General features: G+C 50.6%; 5 protein-coding genes across 5 annotated transcripts; 3 read left to right on the top strand and 2 right to left on the bottom strand.

Moving 5' to 3' along the window:
• Nucleotides 1-237: 237 nt before the first annotated feature.
• ASPACDRAFT_20693 (3'-5' exonuclease) lies at nt 238-1145 on the bottom strand (the record flags this gene model as incomplete). The annotated part of the gene is made up of 2 exons (XM_020198966.1): nt 238-449; nt 512-1145. The coding sequence occupies 2 exons, from the start codon at nt 1143-1145 to the stop codon at nt 238-240; spliced, it is 846 nt and encodes a 281-aa protein (XP_020061666.1).
• Nucleotides 1146-7836: 6691 nt separating this feature from the next.
• Nucleotides 7837-9730, top strand: ASPACDRAFT_20364 (amino acid permease GAP1; the record flags this gene model as incomplete). Its single annotated transcript, XM_020198940.1, has 3 exons — nt 7837-8128; nt 8186-8603; nt 8668-9730. The coding sequence occupies 3 exons, from the start codon at nt 7837-7839 to the stop codon at nt 9728-9730; spliced, it is 1773 nt and encodes a 590-aa protein (XP_020061665.1).
• A 1616-nt stretch (nt 9731-11346) lies between these two features.
• Nucleotides 11347-14246, top strand: ASPACDRAFT_56702 (GTPase-activating protein RGD2; the record flags this gene model as incomplete). Its single annotated transcript, XM_020203163.1, has 5 exons — nt 11347-11577; nt 11657-12803; nt 12866-12961; nt 13020-13205; nt 13255-14246. The coding sequence occupies 5 exons, from the start codon at nt 11347-11349 to the stop codon at nt 14244-14246; spliced, it is 2652 nt and encodes an 883-aa protein (XP_020061664.1).
• Nucleotides 14247-15157: 911 nt separating this feature from the next.
• Nucleotides 15158-17374, bottom strand: ASPACDRAFT_74824 (AAA family ATPase CDC6). Its single transcript, XM_020204311.1, has 3 exons — nt 17261-17374; nt 16922-17191; nt 15158-16871 (listed from the first exon to the last, which is right to left on the bottom strand). Exons 1-3 carry the CDS (start codon nt 17310-17312, stop codon nt 15268-15270), a joined length of 1926 nt encoding a protein of 641 aa, XP_020061663.1. The 5' UTR covers nt 17313-17374; the 3' UTR covers nt 15158-15267.
• A 771-nt stretch (nt 17375-18145) lies between these two features.
• ASPACDRAFT_21080 (DNA-protein crosslink repair co-factor UBX5) lies at nt 18146-19777 on the top strand (the record flags this gene model as incomplete). The annotated part of the gene is made up of 2 exons (XM_020198996.1): nt 18146-18626; nt 18699-19777. The coding sequence occupies 2 exons, from the start codon at nt 18146-18148 to the stop codon at nt 19775-19777; spliced, it is 1560 nt and encodes a 519-aa protein (XP_020061662.1).
• Between the last annotated feature and the right edge of the window lie 173 nt (nt 19778-19950).

The raw sequence follows: 19950 nt of genomic DNA, 5'->3' as shown, positions 1-19950 counted from the left end.
CATCTCTAGATACTTCGTAGAAGATCCCCAATGCCTCCCTGATATAAGTTCAAGGGACGTATTGCGTTCATAGCTCCCTTTTGAACAGGCTAACAGTAACCCGATCACAGTATGCCGATATGACGGGCAAATATTGCAAATGCACATCCCTGAAACATTGCGTGAGAGGCACTGGTCTGTTTGTTTTCAGAGAGAGGAACCGTATCTGTTCCCCGATATATATACGGACTTATATCATTAAATGGTACACTTTGAATTTTCCGGAGCATCGCCGGGTTGCACTACTTCGACTTCTTCCAAGTCAGCAGTGACAGGCGCTTTGCACACAACCCGGATAGGTATATTCAGTTCGGCGTGGGCAGGGAGAGGGGGCGTGGGGTCCAGCGCTTGCCGTTTGGCGTCCATCTTGTCATATAAGCAGACGCATGCGTATGAGTCAGATGCAGCATCTATCGTGAGCCCCGTCAGCTATTTTCAAATCTTCTTTGGTCAAGGATCAAATGACACTCACATTGGACCTGGCGATAGTTCAAGGTCGCCGTCCACTCGCTGCACCGCACGGTCTCTTCTTTTTGCAAGGGTAGCCCGAAATGCTCCTCCACCTGCTCACTCAGATTGACCAGTCGTTTGTTGATCAGTTTTGGGTTCGATTGGCAGTACTTGATCAGCTTGTAAAGATGGCTAAGCTCGAAGATCCCGTGCGCGTCTATCTTGAGAAACTTTCGAAGACGGGTGCAGTCGGCCTTGATCGACACGCCAGCTTTAGTGATTGCTGGATCTTCGATGATACGCTTCAGCGTAGGTGGTACAAGATCGGCGATGCCTCTTGCCGGCTTGAACAGTGCCAGGTGAAAGAGCGCAATGCGGTGGCGGTTCGCGATCTGAATCAGCGAAACGTTGTCTTGGATGCTGCCCCATGCCGAAGCCGAGGCCTTCCATTCCAGGTCAAGCCCAAGGAGATCATCCTCTAGAAAAAGCTGTGCGATATCCTCGCTACTTTTCAAGCTCCTGCAATAGTGCACAACAATGTCTTTCCCTTCCGGGCTCTTTTGTAATTTGTGGCTCCAGAACTCCGGAGTTACGGGGTTACCGGCTGTGTCCTTTTGAAGCTGTTGAGCTGCAAAATGACTCTTGATAGAATCCATGGGGCTGCTGCTGGTCTGATCTACTGACGCAGATGGCCCTTTTTGAGGACCCTTGAATAAAGTCGATGCCTCAGGCTTCTGCAGGGTTCCGAGCGGCCCCAGAGCTGAGGCGGTCGATGTATTTGAGCTATATGATCGCCTCATCTCTCCCAGGCAGGTTCTTTTGCGCTTTCGCGCCTGATGGTTCCAGGCCCCCCTCCGAGACACGGAAGAGGCACCCGAAGGCACCTGAAATGGGCCCTGGGCTCCATTGGAAGAGACTGACGGTCGACTATATATGTCAAACCATGGCAGGGTCCTGCGTCGCTTGGAGCCACTAGTCTCTGGCTGGGATTTCATTGTCAAGGCTGGCTTTGACAATGCGGCGTAGAATCTGCCCGTATAGACGCTTAGTCCTGGCTGCTGGCTCGGGGCGCACGGCCTGCGTAGCGACCTTGAGCTTGCCGCCAAAAAAGCCTGGTCTGGCGATGTAAACCTGTATTTACGGTCAATCGGGGTCAAGGGTACGAGTAGAAGAAGGGTGCGACCTACCGTGTAAGTGCCGACGCAGTGACAAGCATCTTATGAGGCTGAAAGACTAAAGAATGTGGAAATGCTGTCCACGCCCGGTTCCTGTTTTGTCCCTTGTGATAGCAGGGCGCTTGGTGCGTATTAAGAGGATTTAGACGAGGCTCAACCCGATCATGTTCTTGAGCTTCAGTCGATTAAAAAATTCCAAAAGGGAATTGAAGTCTCAGCTATTTACATTGAAAATAGCGGTGTCCAAAGACACGTTGATTGCTTTCCATGGAAGTCGGTAAAATATGGTACCTGAAGAACCTTTGTGAAGATGGTGTAACTGGTTACAGTAGGTAAGGGAAACACCGTGGACGCCGCGGCGTCACGGGTATTGTTAGTCAACTTGCTCCCTGATTGGGTTGAGTGAGCGGGCCGGATAAACGCGAGTTCCAGTGAATATGCCAAGATTGTCTGGATGGATTCAACACTGACCGTTTCCGCCCACCGCGTCGTTTTCTAGATCAAGTATCTTGTGCTCCTGTCGTACTGTGGAAACCCTAAAGACTCGTCCTTTGTCTTTTTTTTTCTTCCTTTCTCAGGGTCTTCTTGAGCTTTGTACCAACTTTTCTCGATCTGGTATCACTGTTGGCCGAAATCTCTCATAATGGCTTCTCAACTTCTTCCTCTTGGTAATTCACTTTTATTATATGGATATGCATTGACAACACCGTGCTAACCCTCGGACTAGAGCTGATCGACAAGTGTGTCGGCTCTAGAATCTGGGTCATTATGAAGAATGATAAGGGTTGGTGCCGGCAACCTCTTGTCTTTCCCGGAAGACAGAATGATTAACTTCTTATCAAACAGAGTTCTCTGGTACATTGCTGGGATTTGATGACTACGTCAGTAAGTGGTCAAGTTCTCTCCTGTCCTACTAGTATCAATAAACTAATTCTTCTTTGAGACATGGTTTTGGAAGACGTGACAGAATTGTAAGTGCCCTCGACTGCGTATCCTGCTCTGGCTACATCATGCCATCGCATTGAATCGCCCTGCAACTACCAAAACTTGGTCCGATCTACGTACTAAGTCCTATCAGCGACTACTCTGGTGCGCGAGTTCAGCTCCCTAAGATATTGCTCAATGGCAATAACGTTTGCATGGTGCGAGCCCTTCCTGCTTTCGTGTCCACCAAGCTAACAAGATTGCTCAGTTGATTCCTGGAGGCGAAGGGCCAGTTGGTAGCTCATGAACCTCATGATGTTCAAGATATTTCAAGCTCTGTTTTAATTATCCAATGAATATTGATGACTGTATTCCAATCATGTCTTTGAGGCCAATAGCTTCGCAGGGCGTTCTTCATCCCTCCATTCATTCAAGAGGGAATTTGTCTCCTGGTTTTTTTTCAGGCGTGCAATCGAGGTGCAGATGCATGACTTATGGCAGATCATGATGAACTTCTCCAAAGGTACATATCTATCAATCAGCGAAGCAAACAGGCACGGGTTCGTCAGTCGCATATTGGTGTGAGATCGGGTCAGAATGCTCTTCAAGTGGCATCGACGCGCCTGGGCAAAAATCTTTTTTTTGGATCAGTATACAACTGACCAGCATTTGGGGGCTTGGTCTGATTCAGCGCTTGCTCAATTGACTTTGCTAGCTTGATTCAACCGCGCTCCAATTGTCCGAATCCTTCTAGTTTCGTGAGCAACCTGTTCATCCATGAGTAGTCGATATTCGTGTATCTGAAGTGCATCACGCGACCGTGAATTCAGAGATAACCCGGTTTTATTAGGGCCAAGTCCAATCTTTATGCAATGAGAAGACCCGCGCCGAGGTTGTGATTCAATTCCCTGCATTCAATCACCGGGGATATACTTCATTTCTCTTTTTTCCCCCATCGACTTTCGTTGACCCGGGCTATCAAAGGGAGTAGAGATTAGAGTGATGGGCTGCGGTCGGTATTTTATCTCTTAGGCGGTTACTGCTGCCTGCAACATTCAGTGAGAGCGATTCTTGAACCGAGGTCAAAGGAAATATGAGGGGAAGAAGGAAGTATGACATGGTTCAGTCTTACACCTTCGATAGCCAAGACGAGAAATTAAGCCGACGAATGATTGATGTCAGGATACGATGGATAGATCATAAATCATAATTCGAGCAACCAGATGAACATCAATCAAAGTTGATCCCTTTCTGGTTAGTTTCCTGAGAGTGCCCGTCCAAGAATAAATCTTCGTATTGCCAGTGGACCAGACCAACTGCATGACTGCGGGAGAAATGAGAACAGAGAGATTCTTGGAAGCAACTCAAGTGTCAGCTACCCCAGATATTTCCCACCGACTGGGGCCGGGTGGAAACTGTTAGGTAATAGCTTCGGGTCTTTCCCCGCATTTTCACCCATTGCCCGCCCGCCCGCTTTAAGGAGATAACCCTAAATGGCCGTCTGTCCCCAAACTCAACGTCGGATGGGTTTGAATGAGGTTGGCAGATTGAGAGTGAAAAGTGAGCCGGCGACTCCGAGTCGGATCGGGGATGTTGGCCCAATTTCGAGTTTCGAGTGGAGTGCAAAGGGCTAAACCGCTCTCCGGTTCTCGGTGTTAGAGATCAAGACCGCCCCAGCTGCAGTCAAAACAACGACCGGGAGCATGGGCTGATAGTTAGTGTTAGTAAATATCTATCATGCTTAACTACTCATGACTGTAGTTGCACGGCTTGCATTGTCTAACAAGCTTATATCATCTATGTTCACATTAAATTAGTTAGTTGAAAAGGCTGCGCGGAGGGATGCAGCCACCAGGGGAGGGTCAGGTTGCTCAGAGGCTGGGCTTCTCCCGAAGGCACAATTCGCGATCGATCATTGGCTTTCGGGGATGCCGCAGGCTCCGTTACCCGGGCTGGCTCAGTGTAAACTAAGGTGACATCGCGCGAAAGTAAATATCAGAGCCAAGGGACTGACACCACCCAAGGTGTGGTAAGTTTTGTTTGAGTGTCGTCCTGGTCTTTCCACAGATGGCTAGACTCGGATTGATACAATCCTCTACCATACTAGTAGTCGTATTTACCTTTTCTCTTTTCCGCGCCATATTGAAAATGGGCGGCGAACTCACCTGTCGATGTGCAGCCGTTGGGTCGTTCTCCAAAAGTGGTATTTAGCCAATGATGCTAGTGTCTGAGAATTGCTCCTCTTTCTTCACGTGCCGAACATCCCAGCATCATGACCCGCCGTCGACCCATTTTCTTGTGAAACTAGGGTATACTGCAGCAGTGTAAGGCTGATGTCCTCCTTGGCTGCGACCATTACGTATTGGTTCAATCTGCAAGACCGGCTAGCGAAAGGCACAGCCTGATACCCGGCCCGGTCGTGTAGCTGCGATGATTTGCTCGATCTCATCACCAATCTGGCGTCCCAACCGCCCTAATAGAGCTACAAGACGAGCAGAAACCTGGCGGCGTGTCTCCATTGACTTCACCTCCTCCAAAAAGAATTCGGAAGATGACTCGAGCGGGTATCTGCGGTTGCATTACGAGGACGGAGGGGAGCAGGGTCACACCATCCTCTTCAGTTTCGTTCCTTTCATGGTTTGGCCAGGTGAGTGTAACGCCACCCATGCACGAGTGGGATGTTTGGCTCAAAAGCCACAGCAACAATACTGAACGACAGTTGGGTTTTGCTGCCGTGAGCAGTCAACCCTGGCCGCGGGAGAAGGATTCTACCTGACCGGTTGACACTAACCCTTCTCTGCATTGACCTCCGTCGCCATGACAGGGGGAAGTGTGCGAATTGACCTCCAACTTAGGCGATTTTTGCCGGATCAGGGTTCGCGACAAGACAGACTCGATCCTTCGGGACCTTCGAGAACTTCGAGAACAAGACGAAGAAGACAATTGGAAGAAGAGGTGGAAGATGGTGACAGTCACCACGCAGGGAGGTATCCGTTGTACTCCGTAGATCTACAGAAGTACCGTACAGGGATTGTCAAAATGGAGTGTACGTCAGCCACCCGCAGCGACCATAAGCCTCTAATCGCATTTCTGGAGGTTGGTGATGATCATCTCACAGGAGACAACATACACAAAGATACTGGTATGTGTGTACTGTTCATTGTTTAAAGGTGACATAACAGTCTGAAAGTCAAGGCAACATATACACACAGCTATCTGCTGGATGTGGCAGAAGGAACTGCAGGCATAGACTCGAGGAATGAGCACCAAGCCTTTGACTGAACGATCCCCAGGAGACCCGAGGCTAGCCTCTTATCAAATATTTGCCTTCTAGCTCCTTGATTGGCTCTCGCTTCGCTGCGTGAATTAAATCTCGGGGAGGTAGCTGCAGGCCTGAGGGGTGAAGTCCGTTTGCCGTCGGACATATTGTAGGAAGGATGAGGCGCGTAAGCACGCGGAGGGGCTTCTAGACACATTCCAATGATGGGATGTGATGTAGGCATGATCTTCTATCAGGCGGGAAAAAACGAAAAGAGAAAGAGAATCAATTATCAGGAAATCCAGAGATAGCGGCCATTGATAATGATAAATCCGATAGCTATCAATCGCCTGCTTAGACTGCATAGATAAGAGAGACTCCACTTGATGGACCCTGGCCATGGAAGGCAAGGACTGAACTGAAACCCAACTTTGCTTACTTGCAGCAGCACACGTGTTGAACTGTAGGTAAAGTTGCCTACAACTAATTCATTATAATAATCACACCACGATTGACTGACTTCTACTTGTGGGTTGGTGGGTGCTTGGTGGGTGCTTATTGGGAAGGATGAAGCCACCTTTGGCTATTGGTGCGGAAGTTCTGCCTACCAGTGGCGTTGGAACCTTAAGGACGAAGTTATTACATACGTAGTAGCTCGGGGAGGACCAGGGCTTTAGTGGCGGAACCAAGGTCAGCTGCTGTTGTTTCGGCGCTGATTCTGGGCACTTGAAATGCTGTTTTGCATCTGAATGTGGAGCTTGGTTGAGGCTTTGATCATATTGCAGAGATTGATTTCATCCAGTGGAACTATAACACTCGAGACGATAAATTAACAAAGAGGACAAAATAAAGTACCAATTAGCAACGCAACATGTACTGTACCTACCTACGGGGCATAGCAGAAGGTACCTAGTAACTACGGCGTAGATTACCTAGTAGGTTGATAGTTAGTTAGTGGTGGGATACTCCGTAGATACCCACTGATAAGTGGCTATGGGGATTTCGGGCGGGCTAGTCATGGTTGGGACTAGTCCGGTTTGAAAGGTTTCCTTCCCATGTCGTGTGGCTGATTGTGATTAGCAAGTCAGCTGCTGGTAACTGCGCACTTATCAATCCTAATTGTCAAGCAAAAAGTAACGGTGAATAATACTGCAGATGGCCGCCAATCAAGATGCAGACATGCTCAATCATAAGGTGGCAATCAACCCCGTTCATGAAATCAAGAGATTCACAAGATATTCCCCCAGAATATCAATCGGATGCACCACCACCTACAGTGGCCTAGCCACCATCAATCTAGTGAATTGACAGTAAGTAAGGCCCCTCTTGTAGTCTAGCTTCCCCCAGACTGGTCCCACTTCAGAGAGTTTCCTGCCCGTTTGGCTCGGCCACATGGATGGTAGGTAGACAGGGAGATGCTTGCAATGGCATAATCTGGCGCACCCCTTCTCTTCCTTCTCCATGCTGATTGATGGTGGGTAATTACCCCCGAAAGCATGGATGTCAATCACTTAAACCAGACTAGCTAGGCAGGATTTATTCATTTGTTCCATCTCACTGCGCTCTGAAGGCTGATCTTCCCCATTTAAATACTGGCTGGCATCCCATGTCAATCCATGAGGGCTTCCGAGCTACTTGGTTCTTCCCCCTCCTCTCATCCCTCTTTGCACCCCCGCTAGTATTGCTCTGTTGTGATCGCAGCAGGCAGTCCAACACATTGTGCCTCGGATTAGCGTGGCTCGCCGGAGTGGCTCAGTAACACACATTCACTCATCGTAGCCTAGCACTCAAATACGCCAGCAGCTGCTCTGCACAATCACTATCACCTTATCTTGTTTCTTCTCCTTCTCTCCTTCCTCGGCCTCGACCTTTCTATACTGAAAGTCTCATTCTAATTGTGCAAGCTTACTGCTCTACTGAGTTCCTAGTGCCTTGTGCGAAACCATACCCTACTCTTACCCTTCCTTCCATCCATCCTCATCATCGGCCATGGAGAAAGATTTCATGGAGCCGAAATATGAATCCAAACCCGAGGCCTCCTCGGCCGCCGACCCTCCGCCGTCCTATGGAGAGACCGAGACGACTAAAGGAAGCTTTGGCCAAAGAATCTGGGACAGTTTCAAGAGAGATCCTAATGCACAAGTGACGGCCGCCGAGCACTCGGGTGCCGATGGATCGGCATTCGACATCGAGGAAGCTGCACGGAAGACTGCTCAATCCCCTCTGCAGCGCAAGCTTAAAGGCCGTCACCTTCAGATGATCGCTATCGGTGGCTCAATTGGTATGTACCCCTATATGGCCCCTGGTTTTAGCATAGGTGGCTCATCTGGTCACTCAGGTACTGGTCTCTTCGTCGGATCCGGATCAGTTTTGGCTGCGGGTGGACCTGCATCGGTTCTGATTGCTTATGCGTTGATCGGCTGCATGCTTTACTGTACCGTGCACGCGCTGGGTGAAATGGCCGTTTTGTTTCCTGTCGCTGGTTCCTTCTCCCACTACTCAACTCGCTTTATTGATCCCGCCTGGGGCTTCGCCATGGGTTGGAACTATGCCCTGCAGTGGTTGGTGGTTTTGCCGACCGAAATTGTCGCTGCTTCCATGACCGTCAACTACTGGAACTCGAGTATCTCGAGTGCTGCCTGGGTCGCCATCTTTTGGGTCTTGATCGTAGCAATCAACCTATTCGGTGTCAAGGGCTATGGAGAAGCTGAGTTCGTCTTCTCGATTATCAAGGTCCTTGCGGTTATTGGCTTCATGTGAGTGACCTGAGCGGATTTCTCTTACGGGAATCCTGGAAATCATCCGACTGACTTGAATAAGCATCCTTGGCATCATCTTGGATTGTGGTGGTGGACCCAACGGTGGCTATATCGGTGCACGCTATTGGCATAACCCGGGTGCTTTCCATAACGGATTCAAGGGTCTTTGCAGTGTCTTCGTCAATGCTGCGTTCGCTTTCGCCGGCACTGAGCTGGTTGGTCTTGCGGCAGCCGAGACCGCCAATCCTCGCAAGTCCCTCCCGACTGCCATCAAGCAAGTGTTCTGGCGTATCACCTTGTTCTATATCTTGTCGCTTCTGCTGGTCGGCTTGCTGGTCCCTTACACCGATGACATGCTCCTTAGCGGGTCATCCAGCGCCGACGCTAAGGCATCGCCCTTCGTTATCGCCATCAAGAACGCCGGTATATCTGGACTGCCTTCTGTCATGAATGTTGTGATCATGATCGCCGTGCTGTCAGTTGGTAACGCCTCGGTCTACGGTTCTTCGAGAACGTTAGCCGCCCTGGCTGAACAGGGACAAGCCCCTAAGTTCCTGGGTTACATCGACCGTAAAGGTCGTCCTCTCTGGTCCCTTCTGATTGCTTCGTCGCTGGGTGCACTTGGGTTCTTGGCGGCGTCTTCGAAGCAGTCCGAAGCGTTTTCTTGGATGATGGCGATTTCTGGTCTCTCGTCCATCTTCACTTGGGGTTCAATCTGTTTGTGCCATATCCGCTTCCGTCGTGCTTGGAAAATCCAGGGACATAGTTTGAACGAACTTGCTTTCCGGTCTCAACCTGGAGTGATCGGGTCCTGGGTCGGATTCGCTTTCAACTGCCTGGTATTGGTAGCCCAGTTCTGGGTTGGATTCGCGCCTACCGGATATGCGAGTATGTCTGCCTCGGCATTGGTCGAAAACTTCTTCTCGGCCTACCTCGCCGCGCCTGTCGTGCTGGCATTTTACATCCCTTACAAACTATGGTACAAGACTCCCTTTATCCGCGCCAAAGATATGGACCTGCAGACTGGTCGACGGGACTTGGATATCCAATATCTCATTGAGCAGGAACAGGCCGAACAGGCGTCCTGGCCAGCTTGGAAGAAGGTTTACAAGTTTTTCTGTTAGGTTGAAGTGTGGCCAGTCAGACGTTGGACATACACTGGCGCCTTAATATGATGATGATACCTTTCGTGCCCAAATCCGTGTACCATAGCGATAATGTTTCTTTCCCTCACTTGTCCAGATGAGAGCATCTGGTGCGTCTTGGTGTTTTAAACCATCTTCATGGTCAAATACAACTCGACTCGAATTAATATCTTGCGCAAGGTACATGACCACATGTATGCATGTCTTCATAAGTTGTAGAAGCGAGCGGAGATGAAGCGACCTGCTTTCGCATTCAAGATTGTCATTTGAAATCTCAAAATTGAGAGAGGTGGTCTGTTCTGTGGTCTTGGCGGCAGGAGAAATTGGTGTCTTTTTGGTCCTCCGTCAGTAGCGAATGAACACACCGAGTATTAGTGGAGGAGGGTTGGTTGCCAACCTCACTCGGGCAATGATCAGACAGCAGACTATACCTAATTATACCATGGTCAACTTACGGGAAGGGGGGGGGCCATGTGAGATTGTTGGGAAATCAATCTAAGACAACGGTAATAATTAACCGTGACGGGGAGACCAAAAATAGTAGCCACTTTTCCAGCAACAGCAGAACAACAGCACTTCTCTACTGAATAACTTATTCCTAGCCAGCAAAGCAACACGTGAGGGATAGAGCGAGGCTGAGGAGGAGACTGGGAAAAAAAAGAAGGCGGGCGGCAATGGTCTAGTGCGGACTGTACTCCATAGTAACCAAGAGTTACGTAGACCTTAGTTAGTAGTCTACAGGGCTAACTAACTGAGTTGACTTAACCAGCCCTGCCCAGTCACTTTTCCTTTCTATAGGGCCTTTTATTAAACGTGGTTTCAGGTTGGTACGTACTCCGTATCCATGCACCAATTGGTAGTAGTGCTGAAAACTTACGTGTAAATTACCGTACTCAGTACATACACCGTCGCCCTCCATAATGACGGATGGAGAGCCCAAGGCCCGACCGAACCTCTCTCTCTCTCTCTCTAGTCTAACTTATCCTCTGGAATCTCGAAATATTCATCCCATCATCATCATCATCATCATTGTTTCTTCCTCCCGGTTTTACTTCTCTTCCTTTCACCTCTCTTACCCTGACAAAACAATTGCCTCTCTTCTAGAGCATATCGTATTTTCTTTCCCCCGCTATCGCTTCTCTCTTCGTTATTATCTACTGCATCACTGCTCTCCATTGGCGCTGCATTCATCCCACCTTCCCTCCTCCACCCCCCGAATTCTAGGCTGTCGTCTTCTGTAGCCGCTCTCGCATACTTGTTTCCCCCCTCCTCCCCTCTCCCCGAGCCTATGTCTCTTCGCAGCTCCTCCGTGCCACCTTAGGGATCGTTGAAACCTTCAGATATATTGGTTGCGCTCGAGCCGGTCGTTTTCTTACTTCTCTTTTCACTTTCTCCACGGTCCTTTTGTGCAGTTACCGTTGCGCCTCTAGTTTGTTTAACCCGGTCGCCTTCCGCTGGCGACGACGACCGATCATCTCTACCTTGGGAGGCTTGCCGACTTCGAACAAGTACCTCTGCGTATCATTGCAGCACCTTAGGCGAGACCAGGAACTCCAGTTCATTGCTCGTTTGTCGATCGCCGATCTTGCTTCACAATGCCTGGCTTCGCAGATTCGTTTTGGACCCCAGATTACGCCACAGGTCTGGGGGTACTCTATGGCAAACTCCAGCAGGGCGCGGTGGAAAACAAACAAATTCTGACTATTGCCTCGATGCGCGCGGACGCGGAGGACATGTATGGCTCCAAACTCGGGGACATCGCGCCGGCCGTCGACCGGGTGACACCAACAGGGTTTGCAAAGGACGACGGGGCGAGCGTGAGGAAGGTAAGCGGATCGGCGAGTTAAGGCTAGGTCTTTCATGTCTATGCGAGTACTAATGTGGGGTTGCCATCTTTCTCTGCAGGCTTATGAAGGTGTTCGCACGGAAATGGTCGAGGCGTCCAAGAACCACCAGAAAATCGCGTCCAACATTCGGGAATTGGTCGTGTCGCCGTTCCGCCGCTGGTGCGATCAACATGAGGCGCGGATACAGAACTCTCACGATGATTTGCAGGCCCGCATTAAGGAACATACGAAGCAGGTCGAATTGGTCAAGAAACTGCGGAGCCACTACTTCAACAAGTGCCGTGTTGTGGAGGATTTGGAGGAGGAGAACAAGCTTGCTTTCCAAGGCCCCGAGACCAGTCCCAAAATCAAGCCCACTCCCAAGATCGTCTTGCCGGAAGAAGAGGGAGAGGAAGAAGAGCCGGTCGAAATCGGCGATCGCATCTATCCTCCCGAGGACTTGAAGAAGCTGTTGATACACATGCTGGAATCAATCAAAGTGGGCGACGTCAAAGTGCCCATCATTGGAACCTATCAGAACACATCGACCGGTGCCGACATCGTCGACTATATTCAGAAGTATCTGAACGGAACCAGCATCAGCTATTGTGAAAGGATTGGCCAGGACCTTGTCGACAACGGGTTTCTTAGGCTCGTGGGAAACATGGGCAGCACGTTTGCCAATAGCTCTAAGATGCGTTATCAGTGGCGCCCAAAAGTCTTCCAAGTCACAGGCATTCCCGACAAGAAAAAGCCTCTGATGCGGGTCACTTCTATCGCCTCCAGCGAAGATGGCAGTGACTCCCCCCTGTCTTCTGTATCCGAGATGCTCGCCGGGTGGAACCCGCTGAATAACCCATATCCGAACGAAACGCCAGCGGAAAAGCTGCGCAGAGAGGCCCGCGAGGCTGATGAACGGTACAAGGCTGCTGTGCGGCGACTTGACCTGATCAGATGCAAGCTCGAGGAGGAGATTGTTGAGAATCTGCGCTTTATGGAGCAGTGCGAATTGGACCGTCTCAAGGCAATCAAAGCCGTAATCCTGGATTTCTCTGGGGCAATCAGCAATGTGATTCCTAACCTGCAGAGCACGGTGGATCACATGATGCTGTATCAGGAGACTATTCAGCCCCTCGGAGATCTTAGATACCTTCTGGAGAACTACCGGACCGGCGGTTTTGTCCCCCGCGTACAGGCTTACGAGAACTACTACGGCTCCGTGGAAGGTATGTAGAAGACCCCGTTACTCGTAAACCGTCTGGGCAACTGAGATCTAATCTGCATCTAGATCAGAACTTCGGTGTTGATCTCGAGGCCAGAGCAAGAGCCGATCGCAAGCGGGTTCCAATTATTGTAACGACTATCCTCACTTATCTTGACAACCGTAAGAGCGCTGCAGCATTGAGGTCGTCCTCTTGGACATTGACTGACCAAAAATATAGGTTACCCTGAATTGGAGGGTGACGAGGCCCGACGTGCGATATGGCTCTATGATGTACCTTTAGCGGCAACGCACCATTTGCGGAATGCATTGAACAACAGCAAAGCGGACTACAACGAAGTGCTCGAGAAATACGAGATTCCTATCATTGCCAGCGTCTTGAAGTTGTATCTTCTTGAATTGCCAGGTTCGTATCCATCTCGTCTCACAATCTGATTCGCATTAACATGAGTCAGATTCGCTCGTTTCTTCCCAAGTTTATGAAATTGTTAAGACAATTTATTCCACCACCGCCCATGAGACCACAGAGGAAGGTCGCATCAAAGTTCTTCAAAGCACACTCGGCCAACTCCGTCTCAATAACATCGCCACACTTGACGCCATTATGACCCATTTCACGCGTTTGATAGACCTGACGTCTGCCGACGAAGCTTATGTATCTTCTCTTGCCCAAGCGCTCTCCCCTTGCATTCTCCGCCCCCGCACGGAGAGCAGCCTTACGATGAACGAGCGCCATAGCTATCGCCTAATCCGTGACCTGTTCGCTCACAAAGATGCCATTTTCGGCGAGCTTAAGCGCCAATCGAGCGCTCTCGGGATCAGTGGCACCAGCAATCGCCCCCGTGCTATTAGCACCGATGAGAGCAATCGACGCGCAGCCATGGAAGCGCGGAACCGCGCCATTGTCGACCGCAGCCGCGCCCACAGCCCCAACCCCCCACGGAAGCACCGTCGGGATCGTTCTAGCGGTGCTTCAGAGGCCGGGCGTTTCCCCGTCAACGTTACGAGCCCTACCGAGCGGAGAACCAACCTCCGTAATAGCCTCGACGTTCCCACCAATGTGGAATCTCCTACAGCTGCCGAGAAAATGAGCAGCGTGAATATCGACAACTCAGAGGCTCTTGAGACCAACGGTGCTGCGGACGACTCTCCTGCCGTCAGTGCCAGCTCCGGATCTGGAACTTCGAGTCCTCCTCCGGTCGCAGGATCAGATGGATCCATGAGCCCCGTGACCGCTGCCACTCCCACCCAGGAAGCCGAAAAGCGCACTTCGATCCCCCTCTCCAGTGTCATGTTCAACCGCAAACCCGGTCTTGGCAACCGCTCTAGCTTTCCCATCGCGGTGAACAGCGAGAATGGATCTGACAGCAAGCGCAGCAGCCTGGCAACCATCGAGAACGAGCCCAAAGGTGTTACATTGGAGGACAAGCCAATGGACGATGACTAAACGCGACTCCAGTGATGTGTGGATGCACTCACTAACTGACTGATTGACTCATATGACCTGAACGTCTTGAATGTTGTCGCATGTCTTGCTTGAGGTTCTCTCATCATGACAGTGGGTTGGGGAGGGACTAGCAGCCACCAACGACTATACTCTATTAGTCTGCCGGGAACAGATCGTTATGGTGCTCCACCCCCCTTTATGAGAGATAAGGATGATGAAGCACCATAAAGTGAGAGGAATTTACCCCTGATGTGTGTCTGCTGACCTCAGTTACCTTGGCCTCTTTCTCGGATCTGAGAGCCGGTCTTATCAGCCGAGAGAGCCTTGGGCCCAAGGACTACCTACCTAGTCAGCAGTCTTTCTTCGCTGCTTTTCCTTTCCTTTGTGTTCTTACTGTTTGCTTCGTGCATCCTCGATTGTACCCCGCTCGAGAGTCGACATCCCGCTCCCTCTGCCTGAGGTTCCTTTGCAAACATGCTTCTGCTTCTTTTCTTCCTCTGACATACCCAACATCTTCGTATGTTTATTCTATCTTTGGTGTATACATAGTGCTCCCATTCCATTTATCTATCTTTGTTTCTTTCCTTCTATCGATCGATCAATCTACCTATGCCTGCTGTGTTTTCATGATTTGATCATGTGTTCGCGAAATATCCACTTCCGTGCATTGTCTCGGATTTATCCTCGAACAATCCCCGCGTGTGAAATGCACCGTCTAGTATGCAGATAGAATCCCAATGTAGAACATTCCGTCAAAGGAGAACTGCAAGTAAGATGAATTCTGATTGTATTTTTCTCTGAATTATAGTGCCAAGTAAACTAAGTATACAATGCTATGAGGTATGTTCCGTGCCGTGCTGTGCCATGCTGTGTGTGCTGTGCTAATTCCAGATATAAGTGATGAAATGTTTATACGGGGTCCAATGCACCCTTAGCCAAGACATAAGAAGTCGGTGCAATGCAAAAATGCAATGAAGGCCAGGTGGCCAAACGCTCAGAAATGCAGAATGTTGATGAAGTGTTAGGCTTGACCTAAAAGCAGCCTGCGGAGGATGCCCTCCCCGGGTCCAACGATTTGGCTCTCGATCTCCTTCTGAGAAACGAAGCATACGAGGCATTGCTCGTCCAGCGCTCGACTAGGAGTCATGGGACCAGCTCCATGCTTAGAGGGAGAACGTCGAATGTCGGTTCCGCCAGCGACTGTGCCACCTCGACCGCGGCCTTGGTGATCGCCCACGAGACCCATGGTTTCCAGATTGCTAAGGACATCCTTGAATTCCGTCGATGTGAGAGGGTGCAGAAGATTGTCTTTCCGACACAGGGCGCAATACGCATCATAGACCTGCTTGACCGTGGGTGCCACATTTTTGTTCTTGGATGGAGTACCCGGGATTTCTATCTCTCGACGGCGTCGATCCAGAGCAATCAATACACAGATTGCGGCTTTCTGTTGAAGATTGATACCCTGAAGTCTTTGCACGGTGCCCTGACCGAAAGCAGAGGAAGTGATGCGCGCCACATGGGCGATGCTCGCTCGTGGTGCGGTGAGGGGGGTATAGGCCTCCATAGACTTCTGGAAAGATGGTGAGCACTTGCTGATGGATGAGAGATTATTGTTCTCAACGAGAATAGTTTGGTTTTGAGTGCCAGAGGCGGCATCTTGCTTCTCGAGCTTCTGTAGGGTTTCTTGTTCCACAAGATCTATGGCGCGCTTGATCAGCTCGAATGCCTTGCGTAGGTCGCCAGTCTGCGAGGCCACCTTCTTCGAGCACAGCTGGATCGCTGCGGGCTGGACAAATGGGATGAAGTTCGGATCTGCACTGTGACCCTCCGGAAGCAGGGAACGGAGGCGACCAGTAATGACTCCAGCAATTTGAGCCGCATTGTAAGGCAGAAATGGGAGCAGACGTGGCTTGAGATTCTTGGCCTTCAGCTGGGGCAACGACCTGTCAGTTAAATCAAGTGCATTTGCAATTCCAATGAGCATAAGTTTCGACTCGCTCTGTAGAGACCACTCGAATAGGGACTGCAAAATGCCAGCGTCCGCAGTAAGGAGATGGTCAATCTCGTCCAGGGTCACGAAATACAGATCGTTCTGTTTCTGGTTCGATGTGAACATCATTCGTAGCCGGTCCGCCTCGCTCTTTTTAAACACCTCAGAGTCATCGCAAAGATCCTCGATAAGCTTGCTGTAAACATCACGGGCGGCTCGCATGCTCGCACAATTAATATGTGTAACCTTGGCTGATTGCAGGTCCATCTCATTACACACTTCCTGAACCAATGCGCTTTTTCCGGTCCCAGGAGGACCGCTCACATACAAGCAGCCACCTGTGCGAGTGTTCAGGCTGTCCTGTATGAAATCGCGAAGCTTTTCCCGTTCGGCCTCCCTGCCAACGATCCGCGTAGATGATGCGCCTCGTACAAACAATTGTCTTGCTTGCGTATAGACAGTCTGTGCGGTGGTAGCAGTTGTAGGAGTGGTTGCATGGCGGGGAGTACGTGGCGTCAACGGTTTGGCGCCAACCTGAACGCGGTGTTTAGGTGTGACTGGCGGGGAGTCGAGTGCATCCCGAAATCTCGACTTCGAAGGAGTCTTGAATTCGACTGGTGTTGAATTTTCGTCTATATTCCGTCAGCAGTGGTCTTGGACATTGCTGCTCCGGTCGACTAACCATTGATAGGATCCGTAGTAGCATTGCGCTTGACTGGTGAAAGCTTGACAGGTGAGACGATCTTGTTTTTCCTTAAGCTGCGGTCTGAGGTATGGTCCGTAGAAGATTCTAATATCTTGGGGCTTCGGTTCTTTTGCGGATCGGCAATGCTATTGTCGATTGTCCTCGAACGAAGCTGTCGTGTTTGTACTGCAGTGGATTCGGGTTCTTCACGGATGCGGGGCGGCTGTGCTCGGCGCTTGCTTCCACTGCGAAGTAGCAACTCAGGAGCTATAGAGAGAAGTGGGTTAGACAAGGAAGTTGATAGTGAGCTCCGCTGAGGAAAGCAAGTCAACGTACCTTCTGTCTCGATGGCACCCCGTTGGCGCTTGCCCAGTACCGAGACAGCCATCGTTACGATATGAAGAACCCTCACACAGAGGAGGCAGGAGCGTTGGGTGAGATAGTAAAGACAACTTGGTGTATAGGACGGCAAATGCAGACTGGATTGGATAGTGATGGGGGTAACGGGAGTGAGTGAGTGAGTGAGTGAGTGGACATGGAGCTATTTTTCCCAAGGAGGCATAATTGAGCCTCGCCCGATTTTAGGGCCGCGGCGCTATCCACGACGCGCTGCCTCGGCGCGTCACGCGTCGGCTGCGAAAGCCCTGCGACAGTCAATTAGGGTTTTCGACAAAGCCCAGTGCCGCAGCTTTGGTTACTGCATTTGAAGTTGTGCTGCGTCGGTGATTATGTAAGTGTGCGGGCGCTTTACTAACTAACTTAATCAACCAACTAACCTAACTAAACGAAGTGCGTCACTGATCCTGCCTACCTAAATATTGGAGCGGACATTGTCTTCTACTACTGTTATATAACTAGGTACATAGTACTTACTTATACTCTTTCTTTAGCTTATAATTCTACATTATTAGCACACTTTGATTGACAATCAAATAAATCTATGTATCTCCGACCTCCGCCTATTTAAGCTGAAGCTATTCCATTGAGCCTTTCTTGTTGCCCTGCTGCCCTGTAATCTGTCATCCCTGATCACCGCCTTAATACCTCATTGGAGTTTGCAGCTGTTTGCATCATATTGCCCTCCTCACTCATCAACCTTGCACCTTACAGTTAAGTCCTCCTGCAGGTATTTTCCGTCTCGCACCGGCCTGATACCCCACTATTTATCCTGTTATTATCTTCTCCTGCTTCCAAAACAAAACCCAGCGTGCTTTCCCCGTCATGGACGGCGATGTGGTGTCCCAGTTCACCGAAATTACCGGCTCCAAGCCGGAGCTGGCAATCCAGTACTTGCAGCTTGCCGATTTCAACATCGAGCAGGCTATGCAACTTTACTTTGAGAATGGTGGAGCACCGCTAACCGAAGAGCCTGCGCCATCGACTTCCGCGCCCCAGCAAGCCTCTCGCGCCAGGGGATATGAAGATGATTCCGGCGTTGTACACATCGACTCAGACGACAACGACGACGACACCACGGTGGACGAATCGCGGCCTTCCGCCCGCGGCGCTCACTTCGAAGATGATGCGGCCATGGCTCGTCGGCTCCAAGAGGAGATGTACAGAGGGGCGGGTGCTGAAGAAGAGGTGCGCGCACCGATGGCTCGCACCACAGAAACTTTGGTGGGCCCAGAAGCGGACTTTGACGATGGCGACATGCATGCCAGCATTCTGGGCCAACTGCGCGCTCGCCAGCAGCGACACAGTCAGTATAACCCTGTGATACCATTTATCTTCCCGTCTGTCCGTCGCTAACTCATTGTTCCCCATTCCCAAGACCGTCCCGGTATCTTCAATCAAAGAGATACGGCGTCGATATGGCACGGCGAAGATGAGGCGTCACAACGTGAGCAACTGGCAGTAGCGACTGGAGGAGCCTCTGAAGCCTCAAGTAAACAGAACATGCTAGCTGAGATGTATCGTCCGCCGTTCGAGATTATGTCTCGGCTCCCTTGGGATTCCGCTCGGCAGGAAGGCCGCGATACTGAGAAGTGGTTGCTGGTCAACATCCAGGATTCTTCAATTTTCGACTGCCAGGTGCTGAACCGGGACCTATGGAAAGACCCTGGAGTGCGGGATACGGTCAAGGAACACTTTGTCTTCCTTCAATATTCCAAGGACGACCCACGGGCTACACCCTATCTCCAGTATTATTTTCAAGCAAGCGAAGTATCGGACAACTACCCTCACATCGCGATTGTCGATCCTCGGACGGGAGAACAGATGAAGGTCTGGTCTGGTCCTCCAGTTGTGCGGGCCGCCGAATTCTTGATGCAACTTCACGAATTCTTGGACCGGTACAGTCTGAAACACAACGTGCGGAATCCCGTTGCTAAGCGCAAGCCGGAACAGAAGGAGAAGAGCATAGATGCCATGACTGAGGAAGAAATGTTGGAGATGGCGATGAGGAACAGCCTGGGTGAACAGGCGGCCCAAGCCCCGAAATTAGAGGATCCTGATGAGCTTACCCGCAGTACTGGAGACGTCAAAGGTAAGGGGAAGGCGGTCGATGTGGAAGACGCCGACATGGATGAAGAGGAGCCAGGTGAGCATAGTGCATTCGCTGCCATCTCAAATGACAACCCCCACACCGAACCACCGGCCGATCCCGCAACAACGACGCGCATTCAATTCCGCCATCCCTCCGGAAGAGTCATTCGCCGCTTCGCTCTGGCGGACCCGGTTCGGAGGATCTACGAGTGGCTCAAAGCCGAACCTCCGTTGGCAGATAAGCAAGGGGTGGAGTTCGACCTCAATGCCATGGGTCGTAATCTGATCGACTCGTTGGATGCAAGCATCGAAGAAGCCGGTTTGAAGAACGGAACGGTAATGATTGGTTATGTTGAGAATGAATGATCTCACAGTCGATGAATACTTCAATGCTTAGGATCCAGGATGGGTCGCTGTGATGAAGGGAAAGCCCCATTTCTCGCTGAGTGCATCTAGTCCTTCGAGCCTGCACGTTACGAGCTACGAAGGCGGGAGGTTTTATCTAAGACGTACATTCGGAACTATTTCATTGAAGGATA

The sequence above is a fragment of the Aspergillus aculeatus genome (assembly GCF_001890905.1).
Source record: "Aspergillus aculeatus ATCC 16872 unplaced genomic scaffold ASPACscaffold_1, whole genome shotgun sequence".
Lineage (NCBI taxonomy): Eukaryota > Fungi > Ascomycota > Eurotiomycetes > Eurotiales > Aspergillaceae > Aspergillus > Aspergillus aculeatus.
The sequence above is the reverse complement of the archived record's forward strand: the minus strand, read 5'-3'. Positions and strand labels throughout refer to the sequence as shown.